The following is an 18,075-nucleotide window of genomic DNA, read 5'->3' as shown; positions in this document are numbered from 1 at the left end:
TCCAGTTTGAGACCACTTTAACTGCCCTTGCTCTGTGCAGGATTCCAGGAATGGTAGTTTTGTGAGCCATTTAGCCTCCTCTGTCAGAGAGCTCTAGTGCCACAATAAACTACAATTCTCAGGATTCCCTAGCACTGAGCCAGGGCTGTTAAAGTGGTGCCAAACTGGATTATTTCTGCAGTGTGTTTTGGACCCTAGTGAATATTGCAGTATTAAATTTGCACCCAGGACCATCCCTACCTATTAAGCAGAGTGAGCCAGTTGCCTCGGTAAGCAGAGTGTTAGTGTCAAGAAAGGGCACTGATCCTGGAGTATTCTGGCCTGTGCAGACAAGACTTTCAAGATACTTCACGTACATAAGACTGATTCATTCAAACCCACAAACCAAGCTGGGCCATGTAATATGACATTCTAAGACCCTTTCGAGAATTAGGGCTTTGCTTCTTTCAAGAATGAAAGCTTAGAAGCACCTGCCGACTCTGACAGTGTAGAAAATTGATCTGTGGCCCTTAACCTCTCCATATTTTCCATTGTGACCTTTTCTTCCTTCTCTGAAAAAGTATATTACTTCTCCTGGAAGGATCTGGGAGTAGCAATTCACCTTTTATATAAGCTGCAGGGTGCACCTGGTCATCAAAAACTACCCATTTTGAAAACCAGAAGAGGACATCCAGCTACCTCTGTAAATGTGTTTGTGTGTTTCTGTCTGTTTGCATTTTCTGACCATGTGTGATGCTTCCAAGAACTTCTAGAAGCTGAAAGTTGACTCTTGAACCTATTGCTTCATGTGAAAAGATCCATTCTGACTCGATCGAGACAACAACACAACCACAATTCATGCAATGGCATTGCATATATCCTCCTATGAGGGTAGATAATCCCATTTTCCTTTTGTGTTGGGTGTAACTGCTTGATTCATAGCAGAGATTCCCTATTGTCCACCTGTTAAATGTTATTGAAAGGAGGCAAAGCTAGACTGGGAAATTGTACAGAGATACAACAGAGAGAATCCTTGGTAGAGTACTTTGGGAGTGCGAACATAAACTCTTTGAATATTTTGGGGGCATTTTTCCTGGCAGGTCAACAATGGTCTCAAAGCAACATGCTTCAGTCTCTGGGGAACTGAGTTATGGGGAATTGTACATCTCTTCAAGATTCTGTTGTTTACTTGAACATTTTTTCTTAATGGAAATTATGTATTGGATTTTTAAAAATGGATTTTAGTTGTTGTTTCCTATTTCACAAACACTTTTGAAAAATGTTTTTGACTATAAGCCTGTGGGCAGGAGAGAAAATGTGTCCCTTCCCTCCCTGTTACCTACAGATTTTGCAAAAGATTTTATTTATTTATTTATTTATTTATTTATTTATTTATTTATTTATATGCCACCTTTCTCCCAGAATAGGGCACAGAATGACTTACAGATAAAATTGGTCCAAAACTTAACAATTTAAAAAAATTAAAAGAATTAAAATCAATTAAAACAGTATAAAATTACGTTAAAGAAAAAAACAAACAATGCAGAAATAGAACCTCTCTGACAATTATTACATACTGAAAGCCTGCTTGGACAAAAACAGCTTTGTCTGCTGGCGAAAAGAAAGCAGTTGATGGACAAATAATGTGGCAAGGTATTAGTTGCAAACATAAAATGTAAATCAGAATTATTCCACATTAAATGACAAGATCCTTTGGCCTTTTGGTCTTTGTGAGTTTTCTCCTTTTTTCACTTTCTCGCTATACTGTATTGCTAATCGGTGGCTCAGCAACCCAAAATGAAAGGTTTACATGTCACTCAACTTGCCACACACATTCCTACAGCCTTTTATGACTGTTAGCTTACACTTTGTAAACTGCTTAGGGAGTGCTTAAGTGCACTGATAAACGGTATAGAGATGTATTTGCTATTAATATGATGGCACCCTTTTCACTCTGCCCCAATCCTGCAGGTACGTCTGTGATCCAGGTAACGGCCCATGATGCAGATGATCCACTCTACGGGAACAGCGCCAAGCTGGTCTATACGGTACTCGAAGGGTTGCCGTTCTTCTCCGTCGACCCACAGACGGGTACACAATGTGGAGGAGGGGATACATTTGGGGCGGTGGGCAATTGTACAAATGTGATCCATTGTAGAGAAAAGGAATGACGGGGATGGGAGGCAATTATCACATGTTTCCTGTTGTCCACCTTGGGAAACAGTGGTGGAATTGTGTTTTATTGTGGGGTGGCAGACTGGCACAGAAAGATAAGAGCTGTTGGGTCTCATACAGATTAGGACAACAATAGGTCTCAAAGTCACTCCTTTCAGCCCCCAGCATCCCTAGGGAAAATCTTCCGTCCATGATGGTTCTGTGTCTGTGTACAGACAGCAGCACATGCAAAAGGGATCTAGGACCACTGGGCTAAAGATGAGTCAGTAATATGATGCAGCAGCTAAGAAAGCCAATGCGATTCTAGGGTACATGAGTAGGAGTACAGTGTGAAGATTGAGGGAAGTAAAAGTACCACTCTATTCTGCTTTGGTCAGATCTCACTTGAAATGCTGTGTCCAGTTCTGGGCCCCACAATTCAAGAAGAATGTTGATAAGCTGGAGCATGTCCAAAGGAGGGTGGCCAAAATGGCGAAAGGTCTGGAAATCATCAAGCACTATGAGGAGTAGTTTAGAGAGCTGAGTATGTTTAATCTGGAGAAGAGAGGGTGAAGAGACTTCATAAAAGCCATGTTTAAATATTAGAAAGGATACCATGTTGAGGATGGACCAAGCTTGTTTTTTTGCTGGTCCAGAGACTAGGACATGGAGCAATGGGTTCAAACTACAGGAAAAGAGATTCCACCTAAATTTTAGGAAGAGCTTCCTGACTGTAAGAGCTGTTCAACAGTGGAAGATGCTGCTTTGAAGAGTGGTGGAGTCTCCTTTGGAGGTTTTTAAACAGAGGCTGGATGGCCATCTGACGGGAGTGCTTTGATTGTGTACTCCTGCATGGCCAAATGGGTTGGACTGAATGGCCCTTGAGGTTTTCTTCCAACTCTGTGATTCTGTGATCCTATCCGTGCTCTCAGAAAATGGAACTGAGATGGTCCAGTAAGTCTTTATTCATCACAGATTTTTTCATAAACCTTAAAAGACATTCAGAAGTGGTCTACCAGTATCTCCTGCCCAGTACTAATAAGTGTTAGGTACTGGACCAGTGCCGTGGTCAACCTTCCAACACACACACACACACACACACACACACACACACACACACACACCTACAGCTGCCCAGTACCTTTTTGGCATTTCTGCCCGATATGAGATCCTACCTGTAGCAACGGCACCATTAGCATAGCATCTTGCCTTGCAAGACCAATCCCACCACCACAGAAAGTTTGGCCATATTATGAGATGACATGACTCATTAGAAAAGAGGATGGTGCTTGGTAAAAGGGGAAGTAGTAGGAAAAAGGGGAAAAGGGATGCAGTGGCTTAGTGGTTAAGCTGCCAATTCTGACAATCATACATTTGGAAGGTTGGTAGTTTGAGGCCCAAGTGCCGCATGATGGGGTGAGCTCCCGTCACTAGCCCAATCTAGCAGTTTGAAAGCATGCAAATGAAAGCAGCTAAATAGGTACCACTTTGGTGGAAAAGTAACAGCGTTCGGTGCAGTCATGCTAGCCACATGGCCACCTGAGTCATCTTCAGACAACCCTGGCTCTTTGGCTTAGTAACGGAGCCCCTACAGTTGGTTACGACTAGATATTCATGTCAAGGGGAAACCTTTACCTTTATCTTTAGGAAAGGGGGAGGAGGGCATTACAAATGGATGGACTCAATTAAAGGAGTTACAGCCCTAAATTTGCCAAATCTGAGCAGGAGATCTTGGAGGTCTCTCATACAAAGGGTCACCATAAGTCAAAGCTGACTTGATGGCAAGTAGCAACAACAAAAGTCTTTTCTCAAATGAAGCTCCAGGAGGGAGATAATAGAGAAACTGGTTTGTGGGGTGAAGACAAGCTGGCCTTTTCTTCAGGAGAATAGGAGCCCTCCCATGCTTGCAGTTTGAAACAGCTAATGTCACTGACCAAGCTCTGATGAACTTGGGAATGTTAAATGGGCAAGCTAATGGTCTTTAAGAAAATCTTGAATGAATAAGCACTATTTGAGCGTGGATGTGCTTGTACTGTAGAGGAGGTTTAAAAGTGGTTGGAGAAGATCATCCATCCTTGGAATCACTTGTCCTTTTCCAGCTAACTCAAACCAATTCACCCATCATTGGCTAATCTCATTAAGCCAAACCTCAATCTCTGTCCATTTATTCATCTTTATTGCCATGTAGTAAACCTTCAGACCATAGGCTCTAACTGATCCCGGTGATGTATGTGGGGTTTCCTGGAAAAAGTAGACTTGATCTAAATTCTGCTATCTGATGTAGCACATTTGGTTTAAATGTTATATTTAAACACAATTCAAATATGTTATGTGGAAATTATTTTATTGTAATATTGTAATATTGTGAAGAGAATAATGTGTATTTCCTCTATATTTCACCCCCCAAAAAGGACTACACCTGAAATATCATATCTGAATCTGATGTATCTTATAAAAGCAGTTTAACTTGCTTTTGCTGAGATATAAATGTAGTGACTTCAGTGTCACTCAATCACTCTCTGCACAATTTATGACGATTTATTATTATTTATGTACAGGCAACCTGTCACATTTTGTCTTGCCTACTTGTACTTGTGACCGATTGGGAAGCAAGAGATTTTGTGAAACAGAAGCACGATTAGCATCGCATTCGTTTGTTAGTCTAGTCATCTGAACATTAAAGTTTGTCAGTGCTTAGAAGAATAACTAGAATTTCACATGCTGCATTTGGCTCATCTAACATGATTGGGTGCAAGTACAACAGCCTAGACAACTCTTTTGTATGTGTGTCTCTGAGTGTAGTGAACCATCATTGTACAGTGGCTTGAGTGTTGGACTTGGCCTCTGGGAGTCCAGGGTTTGAATTCCTGCTCAGCCATGGAAACCCAACAGGTGACCTTAGCCAAGTCACACTCTCTCAGCTATGAGAAAGGCAATAGCAACATGGCTCAGAACAAATCTTGTTAAGAAAACCCCTGTACAAGGATAACTTAGGGTTGCCATAAATTAGAAATAACTGTAAGGCACACAGCAACAACAAAATCCTACTCTCCAACTGACCAGGTTTGGCAAGGACAGTCCCAGTTAATCCTCTGTCCTTCCACTGTTTCAGCTGCTTTGAAGATGTCCCAGTTTTTCCCTCCTCCTCCCACTTTTTCCCTTTGTATTACTCTAACTGCTGCTAACTGAGATCAAAATGTAAAAATGGTTTGCACTCAGTTAACTCAGCAGGAGGGAGAGGAGAGGAGATGGAGAAATCTCATCCTTCCTAGTAGGCTCAGGCAAAAGCACACTTCTGCGGCCTCTCCTAGCTTGCCTGTTCTTCCCCATTCACAACTTTGGCCATCTTGACCACACTTTGTGGTCCAATGTGTCCAATGTGTCGTATGTCATATACCATATGATTGATATCATATGGTATATGACATATGATATGATATAAATGGTGTGGACAATTTTCCATGGAGAAATAGAGCATTAGAATCCCCCCCCCCATAAAACTCTATTTTGGAAAATCTTCTACAGACATTTTCCCACCCCATATCTCTAGTTGGATCAACTGTTTGTCTTCCATTTATCCATTCCAACTTCATGACCCCCAGCTGGGTGTCTGGCTGGCCATTCCATGTCCATAGTTTCTCCCTTGGTTTCCCTGTCCCCTTGAGGTGGGACAAACTATAGGTGCATCTACACTGGAGAAATAGTGCTCTCTGACACCACTTTAACTTCTATGGGTTCACACCTACAGAATCCTGGGATTTTTAGTTTGGTGAGGCACCAGCCCTCTTTGGCAGGGAAGGTTAAAGACCTTGTACAAATCCCAGGATTCGATAGGATGAAGGTACAGCACTTCAAGTGGTCTCAAACTGCATTAGTTCTACATGTAGATGCTCACTTTGACTATGGAAAGGGAATATAACAGAGGGTGGTAGTGGAAGAATCCATCTCTTCCAGTTCATTTTCCAGCCCTTTTGCCATTCTCAATCTTTCTCTTTTCCTCTCTGATGATCCTTTTGCTCTCCCACAATGAGCAGGTGTGATCCGGACTGCAACCCCCAACATGGACCGGGAAACACAACAGGAATTCCTGGTTGTGGTGCAAGCCAAGGACATGGGGGGCCACGCTGGGGGGCTTTCTGGAAGCACGACTGTTACCGTCACCCTGAGCGACGTCAATGACAACCCACCCCGCTTCCCACAGAGTAAGTTGGAAAGGGTTGGCTAGCCGTGGGGAGGACTCTCCTTGTGGGGAGGATGATGGGTCCTATTTCTGTGTAAGAGAGAAGGAAGAGGCACTTCCAGCCAGTTCAGATTTAAACAAGGCCTGCGGTCTAAGGTCGTCTTGTTGCATTAAGGCAAGACTTAAAACAGAGGGGGAAAACTCCCAATGTCTTGCCAAATTTTGCATGTTAATTCAAGATATAGCCGTGTTAGTTTGTAGAATCAGTATGTAGAGAGATCTTGTAGCACCTTTAAGACTAACTAAAGAAAGAAGTTGGCAGCATGAGCTTTTGTAGACTTCTGTCTACTTCCTCAGATGCATTTTGCATGTTAATGTTTTAAACTGAAGCTACAGGTTGAGCTTCCCACTTTGGGACCAGAAATGTTTTGGATTTCATGATTTTAGGATTTTGGAATACATGTATTTGCACATACGCATATAATGGGATATTGTGGACATGATGCCCAAGTCTAAACGCAAAATTCATTTATGTTACGTATAAAAACCTACTGGTTGGCCTTGGGCAAATCACGCTCTCTCGACCTTAGATTATGGCAATGGTAAACTCCCTTTAAATAAACTGCCAAGAAAACGGTAATAGTTTCACTTTAGGGTCACCATAAGTTTAAAATGACTTGGAAGCACACAACAACAACAACATAGACCTTATACATATAGCCTAAAGGCACCATTAGAAATAGCGGAGGTTGCCCCTCCGCGGATATTTGAGGGCGTGGATCCCAGATCCGTGAGTTAGGAGGGGTAACTGTATATCTATTTTAAAATGAAACTAGAAGTAGGTTTCTAGCTTGGGATGTATATGTGACCTCCAACAGGCCCCCCAAAATTGATCCCGAGACCTTGAATACACCTGGTAAATCCATAAAATATAAATCCATAAGAGCTGCAAGTTTACTCAAGTTCAACCAAACCCTTACAGCTCAGTCCTATAAAGTCTACTCAGATGTAAGTCTCATTGAGTTCAGTATGGTTTACTCCGAAGAAAATGCCAGTCGCTTTAAATGGTTCTTAAAATGGTATTCCTAACAAGAGGGAGATGCAAGCAGTACTGAGGACAGATTTTACCTTCTAATCTGATTTTTCAATTTATAGTTCCGCTGTACAGCCTGACATTATGAAACATTTTAAATTTAATAATATATACGAAATCACAAAGCTCATAAATAGACAGCATGCAGTATCCTGACAGTATTGATGTTACCATTCTTAGCAAATCTATATCACAGGCAAACAAATAACCCCAAATAAGCATCCAAGCCAAATACTTTAATACCTTAAGCCAACAGTGAAAAGATCTTGGAAGAATTAATGTCCATTCTGAAATGTTATATAAGCATTGTCGCCCTGTAAATGTTTTAGAAACGTTGGTTATGAATTAATACATATTCACCTCCTATAAGACCCAGTCAGCATAGCCAATCATGAGAGATCAAGGATGTTGCAGTCCGTAAAACAATTGGCCATGGTTTGCTAAGGTGATACTGTGATTTGAACAATAAATTTTGTTCTTCTCTGTATTAACACCCCCCCCCCCCCCCCAAGTTATAGTTCAAAAGTGCCCTTTTGGTATAACGACAAAAAAAAAAAAAACCAGCAACCCACAAACAAAACCAATAATAAGGAGAAGAGAAGATATTGTTCCCATATGTCTCAGAGTTTAAAAGAAACCCTCTTGAGGGTGGGAATAAATTTTGCAGCTGGTGCCAGGATTTGTCGGAAAACAATCCAGGGAAACAGAAACATCATTGGGTTGTTTTAAAACAGACGACTACGGCAACAAATACTGCAAGTTCTTAACACACTTGCCTCATCTGGAGGAGCACTCATTTTGTACCTAAATCCAGAATGAAGGGCAAATACTTGTAAAGGACCAGAGGCTTTGACATCTTGGGATGGACGCTAACATAGCCACTCTTTTGTGTGTTGATGTTCAGCCATAAGGCACATGGATCTCCACTCAGCCCCCAAGGGATTTCCACATCATGCAAGGAAGAGTCCTAAGGACAAGAGTCGATGGTAGATGCTCCCGAAATTAGAGGTCACCATGGCATAGTGGGTACAGGTGTGGGTGCAGCATTGGTGAGGGGAGAGTTGTCACGCCGTCATTCTCTCACATGTGCATGCATGCTTCCTATGTGAGTCCTAACTCCGATTCCCACTCGCTTAGGCTCCTACCAGTTTTCTGTGGTGGAGACGGCACCTCCTGGCTCTGCGGTGGGACGGTTACGGGCACACGACCCAGATGAAGGGGAGAATGCCCTGATGGCTTATAGCATCCTGGATGGAGGAGACGGAGCCGAGGCCTTTGCCATTCATACGGACTCACTGGGGCAGGATGGGATCATCACAGTCAAAAAGGTGGGTGGAAAGGACTCCTTTCTCACTAAAGCCAGGGATTAATTAGACATTTGTGATTCCTGTCTTTGTTACTCTCATGGTTTTCTCCTGTCTGTCCCAAGGACCGGGGCATCACTAGGGGGATGCAGGGATGCAGACCACACCAAGTGATACCCTAAAGGTGGGTGACACCACTGCTTCCCAAACATCTGCCTTTTGGCAGAAACAGGCTGTGGCATTTGCCTGCTCCCCTTTAAAACTCTGGAGCTCAGCGGAAGAGATGGTATGTGGGGGGTGACGCTCAGGTTTTTTAAAAGTATATATTTTTCAATTATTCTTTAATTTTTAAAAAAAACCACATCTTACCAAATGTTCACTTTAACCACATGGAACTATGTACAGTGGACCCTTGTTATATGCTGGGGTTCGGTTCCAAGATTCCCCGTGGATAACAAAATCCGTGGATGCTCAAGTCCTATTAAATATAATGACATAGCAAAATGGTGTCCCTTATAAACAATGGAAAATCAAGGTTTGATATTTGAAATGCATACTTTTTTTGAACATTTTCAAACCGTGGATGCTTGCATTAGTGTATAAGAAATCCGTGTATAAGAAGGACCGACTGTAATGGTTTGGGACCTTGTTTTTGTACGTTTTTGTACTTTGCTATATGGCAACATGGCTATCCCTGGATATATTACTACAAAAACATAGGGATTCTGTATGTTGTGGTATGGGAGGAGGCCAATGGAGAGGTGACACCATGAGTTACTATACCAAATGAGGCCAACCCTAGTGGTGCCACTGCCGAAGGGGAGCTGAGGCTGATAAAGATGGTCCAAGCAAAAGGGGTGGAAAAACTCCTGGCAGGAAGCAGTGGTCCCTAACAAAATACTAAAGAAATGGGGCTTGGGGGTACCTTAACTGCCAGGCTTATATAGTGGACCAACCGGTTAGGCCTTCCAATCATGGACTTTAGTTATGGCCTCTTCAGGAGCTGTCACTTGATTCCTTTTTTCTCTTGACAAGATGTCTCCAAGACGTCCTGTCATTTGCTGTCATTCTGATCTCCTCTCAAAATAACACATGCCCCTGCCTTGTCCAGACACTGACCACCTGGGATATCATTTTCTTATTCATATCCTCCTTTTCTTCTCCTGAACCACCACCCCAGCCCCTCGATTTTGAATCCCGCCGCTCTTACACCTTCCGAGTGGAAGCCACCAACACCCTCATCGACCCCCAGTACATCCGCAAGGGCCCCTTCAAGGACGTTGCTACTGTCCGTATTACGGTGGAGGACGCTGATGAACCTCCGGCCTTCTCCCGCCCTGAGTACCATCTCGCCGTTTACGAGAATAGCCCTCCAGGAACCCTTGTGGGCAAGGTGACGGCTGTGGACCTAGATTCTCCTAGCAGTGTCATCCGGTAATGGCAGCGAGGCACTGCAGGAGTGGGGTGGGAGTGCCATGGTTGGGGGGTCTGGGGCTTTGTTGTTGTTGTTGTGTGTGGTGTCTGTGAAGTTACAGTTACTCCATTTATACCTGGTTGCCACGACAACCTGATACCCCAGGTTCCCCCCCATCTTCTAGATACTCCATCCTGCCACCCACGGATCCCGAGCGGTATTTCAGCATCAACCCCCAGGATGGGACGATTCTCACCTCGGTGCCTCTTGACCGGGAGGTGTTGCCCTGGCATAACATGACTGTAGTGGCGACTGAACTTGGTAAGGGACAGGTGGGTTTGGTTCTGTGGAGTAGATGGGAAGTGCCAGGGGGTGGGTGGGCACAAGTGACTCAGGCTTCCCCATTGTGTGTGTTTGTGTGTTGTCTGCCTTCAAGTTGTTTCTGACTTGGCAACCCTATCATGGGGTTTTCTTGGCAAGATTTCTTCAAAGGAGGTTTGCCTTTGCTATCCTCTGAAGCTGAGGAAGAGTGACTTGGTGAAGGTCACCCACTGGATTTCACGGCCAAGCTGGGAATTGGACTCTGGTCTCCAGAGTCATAAAATTTACCTATAAGCAAATATTTACTCATTCTTTTTTTTTCTCTTTCTCTCCCTGCCCTCCAACACCTCCTTGATGCAACACTGTGTAATTCTCCACATTTGGTGCATTTCTTTCTCGCTTTGGCTTTGTACTTACTGACTTCTTTGCATCCTTCTGCCATATTGGTCATATGTCTCGCCATCACCTCCCGCTTGTCATGACCGTACACAATATGTGTGTGGGTTGCTCACCAATTCTGTATTGTGGGGTGGATGGTTTGTGTATTTTGTTATGGCTTTGCAATTTTGCATGTGTCTGATGGTTGGGTGTTGGGTCATTGCATTGTGGCTGGGCTGGACATGTACACTTGCCTACTTGTACACAAATATGGTTCACATGCTATTGTCTTGAATCTTATGGGGATGTGTCTGTGCACATATGTTGTATACATACATGTGTGTTCTGAATGGCTGAAATGTCTCTATACCTTTCATTTTTATTTCTGTACCACTTCTTGGTTGCAATTATTTTCTGCCTGGGTGTTATTTATCCTTTTCTCTCTCTTTCATTCTTTTTCTCTCATGTAAATCTTTGCAACTGGATTTTGTGTTTGTCACATGGAAATGCATGGTCTGTGATGCATAACCTGTACGGTTCTCCTACGTGGATGGATTTCTCTCTCCTCTGGGCCATGGTTAATCATGCATCGCCTCACTGTTAAACGCATGCTGGCTGTGTATTGTTTGCATATCATTCCCCTGTGGGATTACGGTGCATCACACATGGCTTTGCCTTTATTGGATTGTGATGCGTGGGGGCTACATGTCACTCCCCCACTCCTGCTCTTGCTCTCAGACAGCCCTACGCAGGCCTCTCATGTCCAAGTGGCCATCCAGATCCTGGATGTTAATGATAATCCACCCCAACTGGAGCACAGCTACGAGCCCTTCGTCTGCGATAATACTGCCCCTGGCCAGGTCAGTAAGCCCCAGGACCTTAGATCTGGGAAGGCAGTGGTCTATAGTGAGATAGACTAAAGGCACTCTTGTTCATCTTTTGTTTTCCCCTCTTTGGCCAGTTGGTACAGCTGATCCGGGCAGTGGATCGAGATGAAGATGGGAATGTGAGCCGCATCATCATTCGCTCCCCGGCTGGGACAAGGGAACCCAATGTCACTGTGAGAGACAACAAGGGTGAGGGGTTTAAATATCTTTTTTATACATACGGTGATGTGCTTGGCCTGTACAGTTTCAAACAAATTTCGATATGGACTTGTCCTTTAGAAAGAAAGGAAAAGTAGACTTTGTCAAGAATTTGAGAGATGCTGAAATCTGTACCAAGAATTGTACACGATACTCAAGGCTTGCTCTCTTGTGTGTTTGCCCAACTGAGGCCATTTGCTTAGTCACTAGAGAATGAGAGTTAAATTGCATTAAGCAGTGGTTCCCAAACCTTTGTCTTCCAGATGCTTTGGACTTCAGCTTCCACAATTCCTGACTGTTGACCAAACTGGCTGGGGCTCCTGGGAGATGATGTCCAAAACACCTGGAGGATCAAAGTTTGGGAATCACTGCATTAAAGGGTCATTAAACTGTCCATGTGAACACAGAGCCATGTAAATTCTGGGTCACATGTATACTGGTAAAATATTTGGGGTGATGCTGGTACATTTTTTTTTCATACTTAAACTCCAAGGCTGGGCTATAATTTGATTATGACCTATACTCACTCTTCTCTCTTGAATCTTCTTTCCAGATAACTCTGCCTCCTTGCTACTCCGGGCTGGCCGTCTGCTTGCACAGGGGACATTCCTGCTGGTACCACTGGAACTAGTGGATGGTGGTTCCCCCACTCGCACAGGTTCCCCAACGCTGACTGTGAGCATTTGCCGGTGTCGCCGGGACGGGGCTATGCACTCCTGTGGGCCTGAGGCCCTGGGATCACCTGCTGGCCTCAGCACCGGCGCCTTGCTTGCCATCCTTGCCTGCGTGGGCACCCTGCTTGGTGAGAAAGGACACAGAAGGGCTATGTATTGGTGGCAGCAGTAGGAACTTGAGAGGCTGGGGAAGGTTTGCAGAATGATGGTGGAGAAGGATCAGCAATTGTAGGTGAGGTGTGCGCATCCTTGGATGGCTCTCCACCAACACCTTTGAATTGTCAAGGTGGTTTTCCAGAAACTGTGTGAGGGGCTGAGATTTTTCAGGGTGAGAATCATAAAGTGTGTGCCTCTGTGTCATGGTCGTAAGAATTCTTGCAGTATTGAGTTTCTGAGTCAGGGTGATGGGCAACTTCTGGCATGGGGCACACATCCTCTCCCCTGCTTAGGGACATTCCCCCTTGCCCTTGCAGCAGTGCATTTGCTGCTGGACTACTGAAACTAGATGGTATGGTGGCCGGGGGTTGGGGGAAGCCTTTTACTTTAAAATAAATAGTTTTAGGACTGTGTGCTTTGCTTTACCTTTAATTTTTTGTTGCTGCCATAGCTGCTGGGCCACTGAAATTTCACACAGGAACAGCAAATTCATCTATGGATGAAAGCCGCAAAAAATAAATAAATTACAGTACCCTCTCATAGGGCCCATGGGTTGTAGTTTGTCTGCCCCATTGTAGGTCATAAGCTTGAAAAGGAGAGCCCACAATTAGGGGAGGGTATAAGAGGGGCGTCAAAATTGAGTGGGAGGCTTAGAGAAAGGCAGGTTTGAGCCACTGAGGTTTTGGGAATTGCCATGCCAGCACTGGCCTCCCCAAGAAGCATCCAAAAAGGATATAGAGAAGCAACTGGGGCATGTCAAATGAGTGCCCAGCAGCTGTCCCATCATGGTAATGTTTGTCCTTCTGCATCCATTTTCTCTTCCTTCTGTACCCATACATGCCTGGCCAGCCCTGGTGTTGCTGTTTGTCGCCCTCCGGAGGCAAAAGCAGGCTGCGCTGCTACCCTTTGAGGAAGAGGATGTCCGTGAGAACATCATCACTTATGACGATGAGGGTGGAGGCGAAGAGGACACAGAGGCCTTCGACATGGCCGCCTTGCAGAACCCGGACGCTGCCCCACCACCACCGCAGCATCGGCGTCTCCTCCGGCGGGACGTACTGCCCCGCCCGCACTTCCCGCCCTCCCTGTCCACCCGGGTGCCCCCTCAGCCCCATGACGTGGCCAGCTTTTTGGCGGCCCGCTTGAGCGAGGTGGATGCCGACCCTTCTGTCCCTCCGTATGACTCCATCCAGGTGTACGGCTATGAGGGTCAAGGCTCCTCCGCAGGCTCTCTCAGTTCCCCCGGCTCCTCATGCGCCGGGGACAGTGATGCAGGCGGATATGAGTACCTGGAAGAATGGGGCCCGCTGTTCCGAACACTTGCTGAGCTCTACGGTGCCCCGGAAGGGCCACCTCTTACCTGAGAGATCTGACAGAAGGAGGGGACATCCATGGAAGAGTGCAGCCTTCTGATTCCTCTTGGTCCTTTATGTGTTGCTTGCAGAGCTTGAGAAGAATTACTAGGAGGAATGCAATTCCCAGAATCCCCAAGCCAACACGGCCCCTGGTCATGCTAGCTAGGGGATCTGGGAGTTGCAATCCCCAAAAAAATTTTCCCCCAAGCTCCAATTTGTTTTTCATTTTCATTTTTCCTTTTCAGTTGACTTATCCGTTCTCTGTTAGAACTTGTCCTTCAGTGTGCTCTTCTTGTTTGCCTCAACTCATTCTCTCCAAATGCCTTCCTGAGTACCTGCCTATTGTTGTTTTGTGATATTGTTTTCAGTCAAACTAATTTCTTCCATTTTGCCTTTAAATTGTTTTGGTTATATTTCCCTTCCTTTCCCTCCCTTTTATCTCAGAGTCTTGATCTGTCTCTTGCCTACCCTCTGCACTTTCTTTCCAATTTTTATTTTCTTCCATTCCATTAAGGCTCTCTGAATGATTTTCTGTAATACTACCTCCGCATCTCTGAATCTTCATCTTTTTCTTTTCAAGGCATTTTCTTCCTTCTTCCCCGCTTATTGTTCATATCATTTGGTTTCATAGCCTGAGTTCTTGGTTGTTGTTTTTTTACTGTATTTGTGCCGTGTTATGTTATTATGTTTAGTTTTCTCCCTTTCCCCCTTCTCCTGTATAAAATACGCTATGCATTCATTCTTTCCCAGAAACCTTTGGTACCAAACTCCCTGCCTACCCAGACCCTAACAATTCAGTCTTGCCAGCATGGATTTACCTCTCATTCAACTTGCAGACCACCCCAGGCCCTGACAGTGGAACTGGTCAGCCAAGGTGGGGGATCTGACCTCACCCTCCCATTTGGGCTCCCAGGATCTTCATGGAAGTGGCAACGCAGGTGGAGGTTTGGACCTGGACTCTGCCCTCTGGATAGAAAGCCCTCCTCTTCTGATACCATACTGGGACTTTACATATCCAGGACAATTTTATTCTAGGGAGCTAAGGCATAATCGGTGTCAGGTGGGGACATCCATGTTATAATTTCGTAATAAACAATTTATTTTCTAAAAAAAAACAAAAAAAATTAAGGAGTTTAGAAGTTGTATGTATGTGTGTCAGCTTGTAAGAGCTCTTACCAGCAAGTCTCTAGTCCAGTCTGGAAGGAAAGCAGGGTTGTAAATGACATAGAGACTATAATGGACAGGATCTGGAGTTATTTGCTTGTGTAGGGTGATGGGTTCAGCTACCAAGCCTAAAAAATTCAGCGTATCTGCTATTGAGGGTCTGAATAGGATAGACTCATCCTTATGCAATTCTCCTTCCCATCTGTGGGCCGTGGACAAGCAAGCATTGCTGTCCCCTTCCTTGATGCATTAAATCTTCAGTCACTGGAGTTTAAGAAGGAAATTGACATGCTGGGGGAGTATTTAGAGGAGGGTCAACCAAGATGGTAAAGGGCCTGGAAACCGAGTCCTATGAGTAATGGTTGAGGGAGCTGGGCATGTTTAGCCTACAGAAGAGAAGACAGAGTGGTGATATGATAACCATCTTGAAATATCTAAGGGCTGTCATGTGGAAAATGGAGCAAGCTTGTTACCTGCAGCTCCAGAGAATAGGACTGGAACCAGTAGATTCAAATGACAAGAAAGGAGATTCCAAGTAAACATTAGGAAAAACCTGACAGAAAGAGCTTTTTGACAATGAAATAGGCTGGCTTGGAGGGTGGAGAGCTCTTCTTTGTTGGAGTTTTTTGAGCAGAGTTGGATGCCCCCATCTTGAGGATGCTTTAACTCTGGATTCTTGCTTGGTTTGCCAGGTGAAATGCAAAACAGGGCTCCTGTACCTTAAATAGTTATGCAGAAGGGGGAAATTTCAGCACATGTTGTTTCAACTCCTGTTGAAACCCCATCTTTCACACAACTATTGAAAAATCCCTGTCCTGTATTTCACCTAGCAACCTTAATTCCTGCATTTGTGGGTGGTGGGTTGGATCAGATGACCCTTGGAGACTCTTTCAATTCTATAATCATATTATTATAAAATATCTTTTAAAAGCAAGTATGTGAAATATGCATATGGGATGAGTGGGACACAATTTGACAGATTAAAAGACATACAGAAAAAGCGAAGTTGATTCTACTTGGTACCAAAAACTGAATTCTGCTATTAGAACTGTGGTATACAGTGATCTCCGAAGGATCGTTTTCAGTGGAAGAAGGGAAGGAAATTATCCAAATGTTGGTGGAAAAAGGGAGCACAGCCCTTTAAATGTTCAAGAGGTAGCACTGCCATCTGTTGCCCTTCAAAATTCTGGTACCTAGGTTGAACATAATAGAGGAAGAGAGCACTAAGCCCTCTGATATTATCTAGATGAAAAGAGCTGTGCTGTTAACAATTTCTCACCATGGAAGGATTGCTTTGCAGCCTTCCACCTTAGAGATCATGGCTGTTTTGTTGCTTGACTCTGCCTTGAAGGAGAACATACCTAGCAAATCTAACATGATTTTTAAAATGAGGATAGTTCAGCTCTCCATGTTTACCAGAAATTAGGGATCATTGCTTATCAAGGAGGGACAGCTAGAATATAGAGATTTGGGAGTGACAACAAGATAGAGTAGATTTGCAGGCAAAGTCTGGCGTTTGCTTAGTGTCTAGTGCAAAAATGTCTTTCCATCTAAGCCAGGCAGTGTGTGTGTTGTCAAGGGACATCTTTGCTCCTCTGTTTTCCTTGCCAACTGCCCTGAAAGCAAAATTCCCACCCTTTTTCCCAACTGCGGCTCAGCAGTGGACTGACTGGCAATCCTATCAAGACAAGGAAGACCGCAAGGGCTTATTGCTACCTGCGTTTCATCTTTTGTTCCTGCCTGGTTCACAGACTCTTAGTCTTGGTGCCGTCTCTGATGTCAAAAGAGATGGCGGCCGCTAAGAACACTGCCAGCTACCTGAATTCTGTTAACTCCTACATAGCAGGATGCCACTCTGAAAAAAGATCTGAAACATTCCTGGGCATGCCAGGGTCTCCTGTCTTATCTCTACTGTAGCACAGAGGACTGTAGGGCCTCAACACTTGCCTCCTGCCTATGGAAATGGCTCATTCCTAAAGGATGGGAACTCAGTATCAAGAGGAGAGCAGTTTGCACATGCTACAGAGACACTCTATGGACCTTATTGCACTAGAGAAATCCTGCTCAGAAATGGGATTTAAAGTAGATTTAAAGTAGGAAAAACCCGCAAATGAAAGGGTGTGTGTGTTTTCACACGACGTTTCTGCAAAACAGAAAGTTAATGTAAAGGGGACCAAAACGACACCTTTTTACTTTCAGGAAGTTTCAAAAGTAAAAAGGTGTCATTCGTCCCCTTTATGTTTGCTTTATTTTTGTGTTATTTTCTGTTCTGCAGAAACATCATTTTCAGGTTTTTTCTACTTCTAAAATCCCGTTTCTGAGCGGGATTTATTTAGTGTGATAAGGTCCTTTGTTGGGCTCATGCATTCCTTAATATCAAAACGAAACGAAACAAATAGCCCATTAAAAAGTAGATCCCGGCCTTGTTTCATTGAAGTCGATGCAACTTTCATCACTCTTTTCTTGCCACTGTCCTTGTTCCTCACACTTTTGCCACAATCTGTTCTAATGCAAATTTATTTCTGTATCTGTGTAGCTGCTGACCAGACATGGTGAGATTTGCTGGATTCACCATGCCGGCCCAAGCCTTCCACAAGAGACAGGGTGGACAAAATGTGGCTGGTGGGAAACATGTGCCTCTCCGCCTCCCAGGGCCAGTTTTCTCCACAAATTTCCCCTAGTGCTGAGTTGGCAGGGACAGTCCAAATTAATCCTCTGTCATCCCATTTCTCCCTCTGTTTTAAAAATACCCGTTTCTCTCGTCTGTCTTCAGCTTACTTCAGTTGCTGCAAACTGTGCTCAAAGTGCAAAAGTAGTT

At 44.3% G+C, this 18,075-nt stretch overlaps 1 protein-coding gene across 6 annotated transcripts in view; it reads left to right on the top strand.

Moving 5' to 3' along the window:
* The window catches only part of CDH24 (cadherin 24), a 34,865-nt gene extending 18,637 nt beyond the window's left edge, over nucleotides 1-16,228 (top strand). For 4 of the 6 annotated variants that reach the window (XM_042476043.1, XM_042476042.1, XM_042476045.1 and 1 more), the window contains exons 4-12: nucleotides 1,951-2,070; nucleotides 6,168-6,335; nucleotides 8,544-8,734; nucleotides 9,891-10,144; nucleotides 10,309-10,445; nucleotides 11,562-11,683; nucleotides 11,785-11,899; nucleotides 12,462-12,710; nucleotides 13,588-16,228. In XM_042476043.1, coding sequence (XP_042331977.1) covers nucleotides 1,951-2,070; nucleotides 6,168-6,335; nucleotides 8,544-8,734; nucleotides 9,891-10,144; nucleotides 10,309-10,445; nucleotides 11,562-11,683; nucleotides 11,785-11,899; nucleotides 12,462-12,710; nucleotides 13,588-14,102 — 1,871 coding nt within the window. In that variant the 3' untranslated portion in view covers nucleotides 14,103-16,228. Of the gene's footprint in view, nucleotides 1-1,950; nucleotides 2,071-6,167; nucleotides 6,336-8,543; nucleotides 8,735-9,890; nucleotides 10,145-10,308; nucleotides 10,457-11,561; nucleotides 11,684-11,784; nucleotides 11,900-12,461; nucleotides 12,711-13,587 lie in introns of those variants that run through there. The other 2 variants (XM_042476047.1, XM_042476046.1) reach the window with 2 other exon arrangements.
* Nucleotides 16,229-18,075: the final 1,847 nt, after the last annotated feature.

This window comes from Sceloporus undulatus, chromosome 6 (assembly GCF_019175285.1).
Source record: "Sceloporus undulatus isolate JIND9_A2432 ecotype Alabama chromosome 6, SceUnd_v1.1, whole genome shotgun sequence".
NCBI classification, from domain to species: domain Eukaryota; kingdom Metazoa; phylum Chordata; class Lepidosauria; order Squamata; family Phrynosomatidae; genus Sceloporus; species Sceloporus undulatus.
This window is presented reverse-complemented; position numbering and strand designations above follow the sequence as displayed.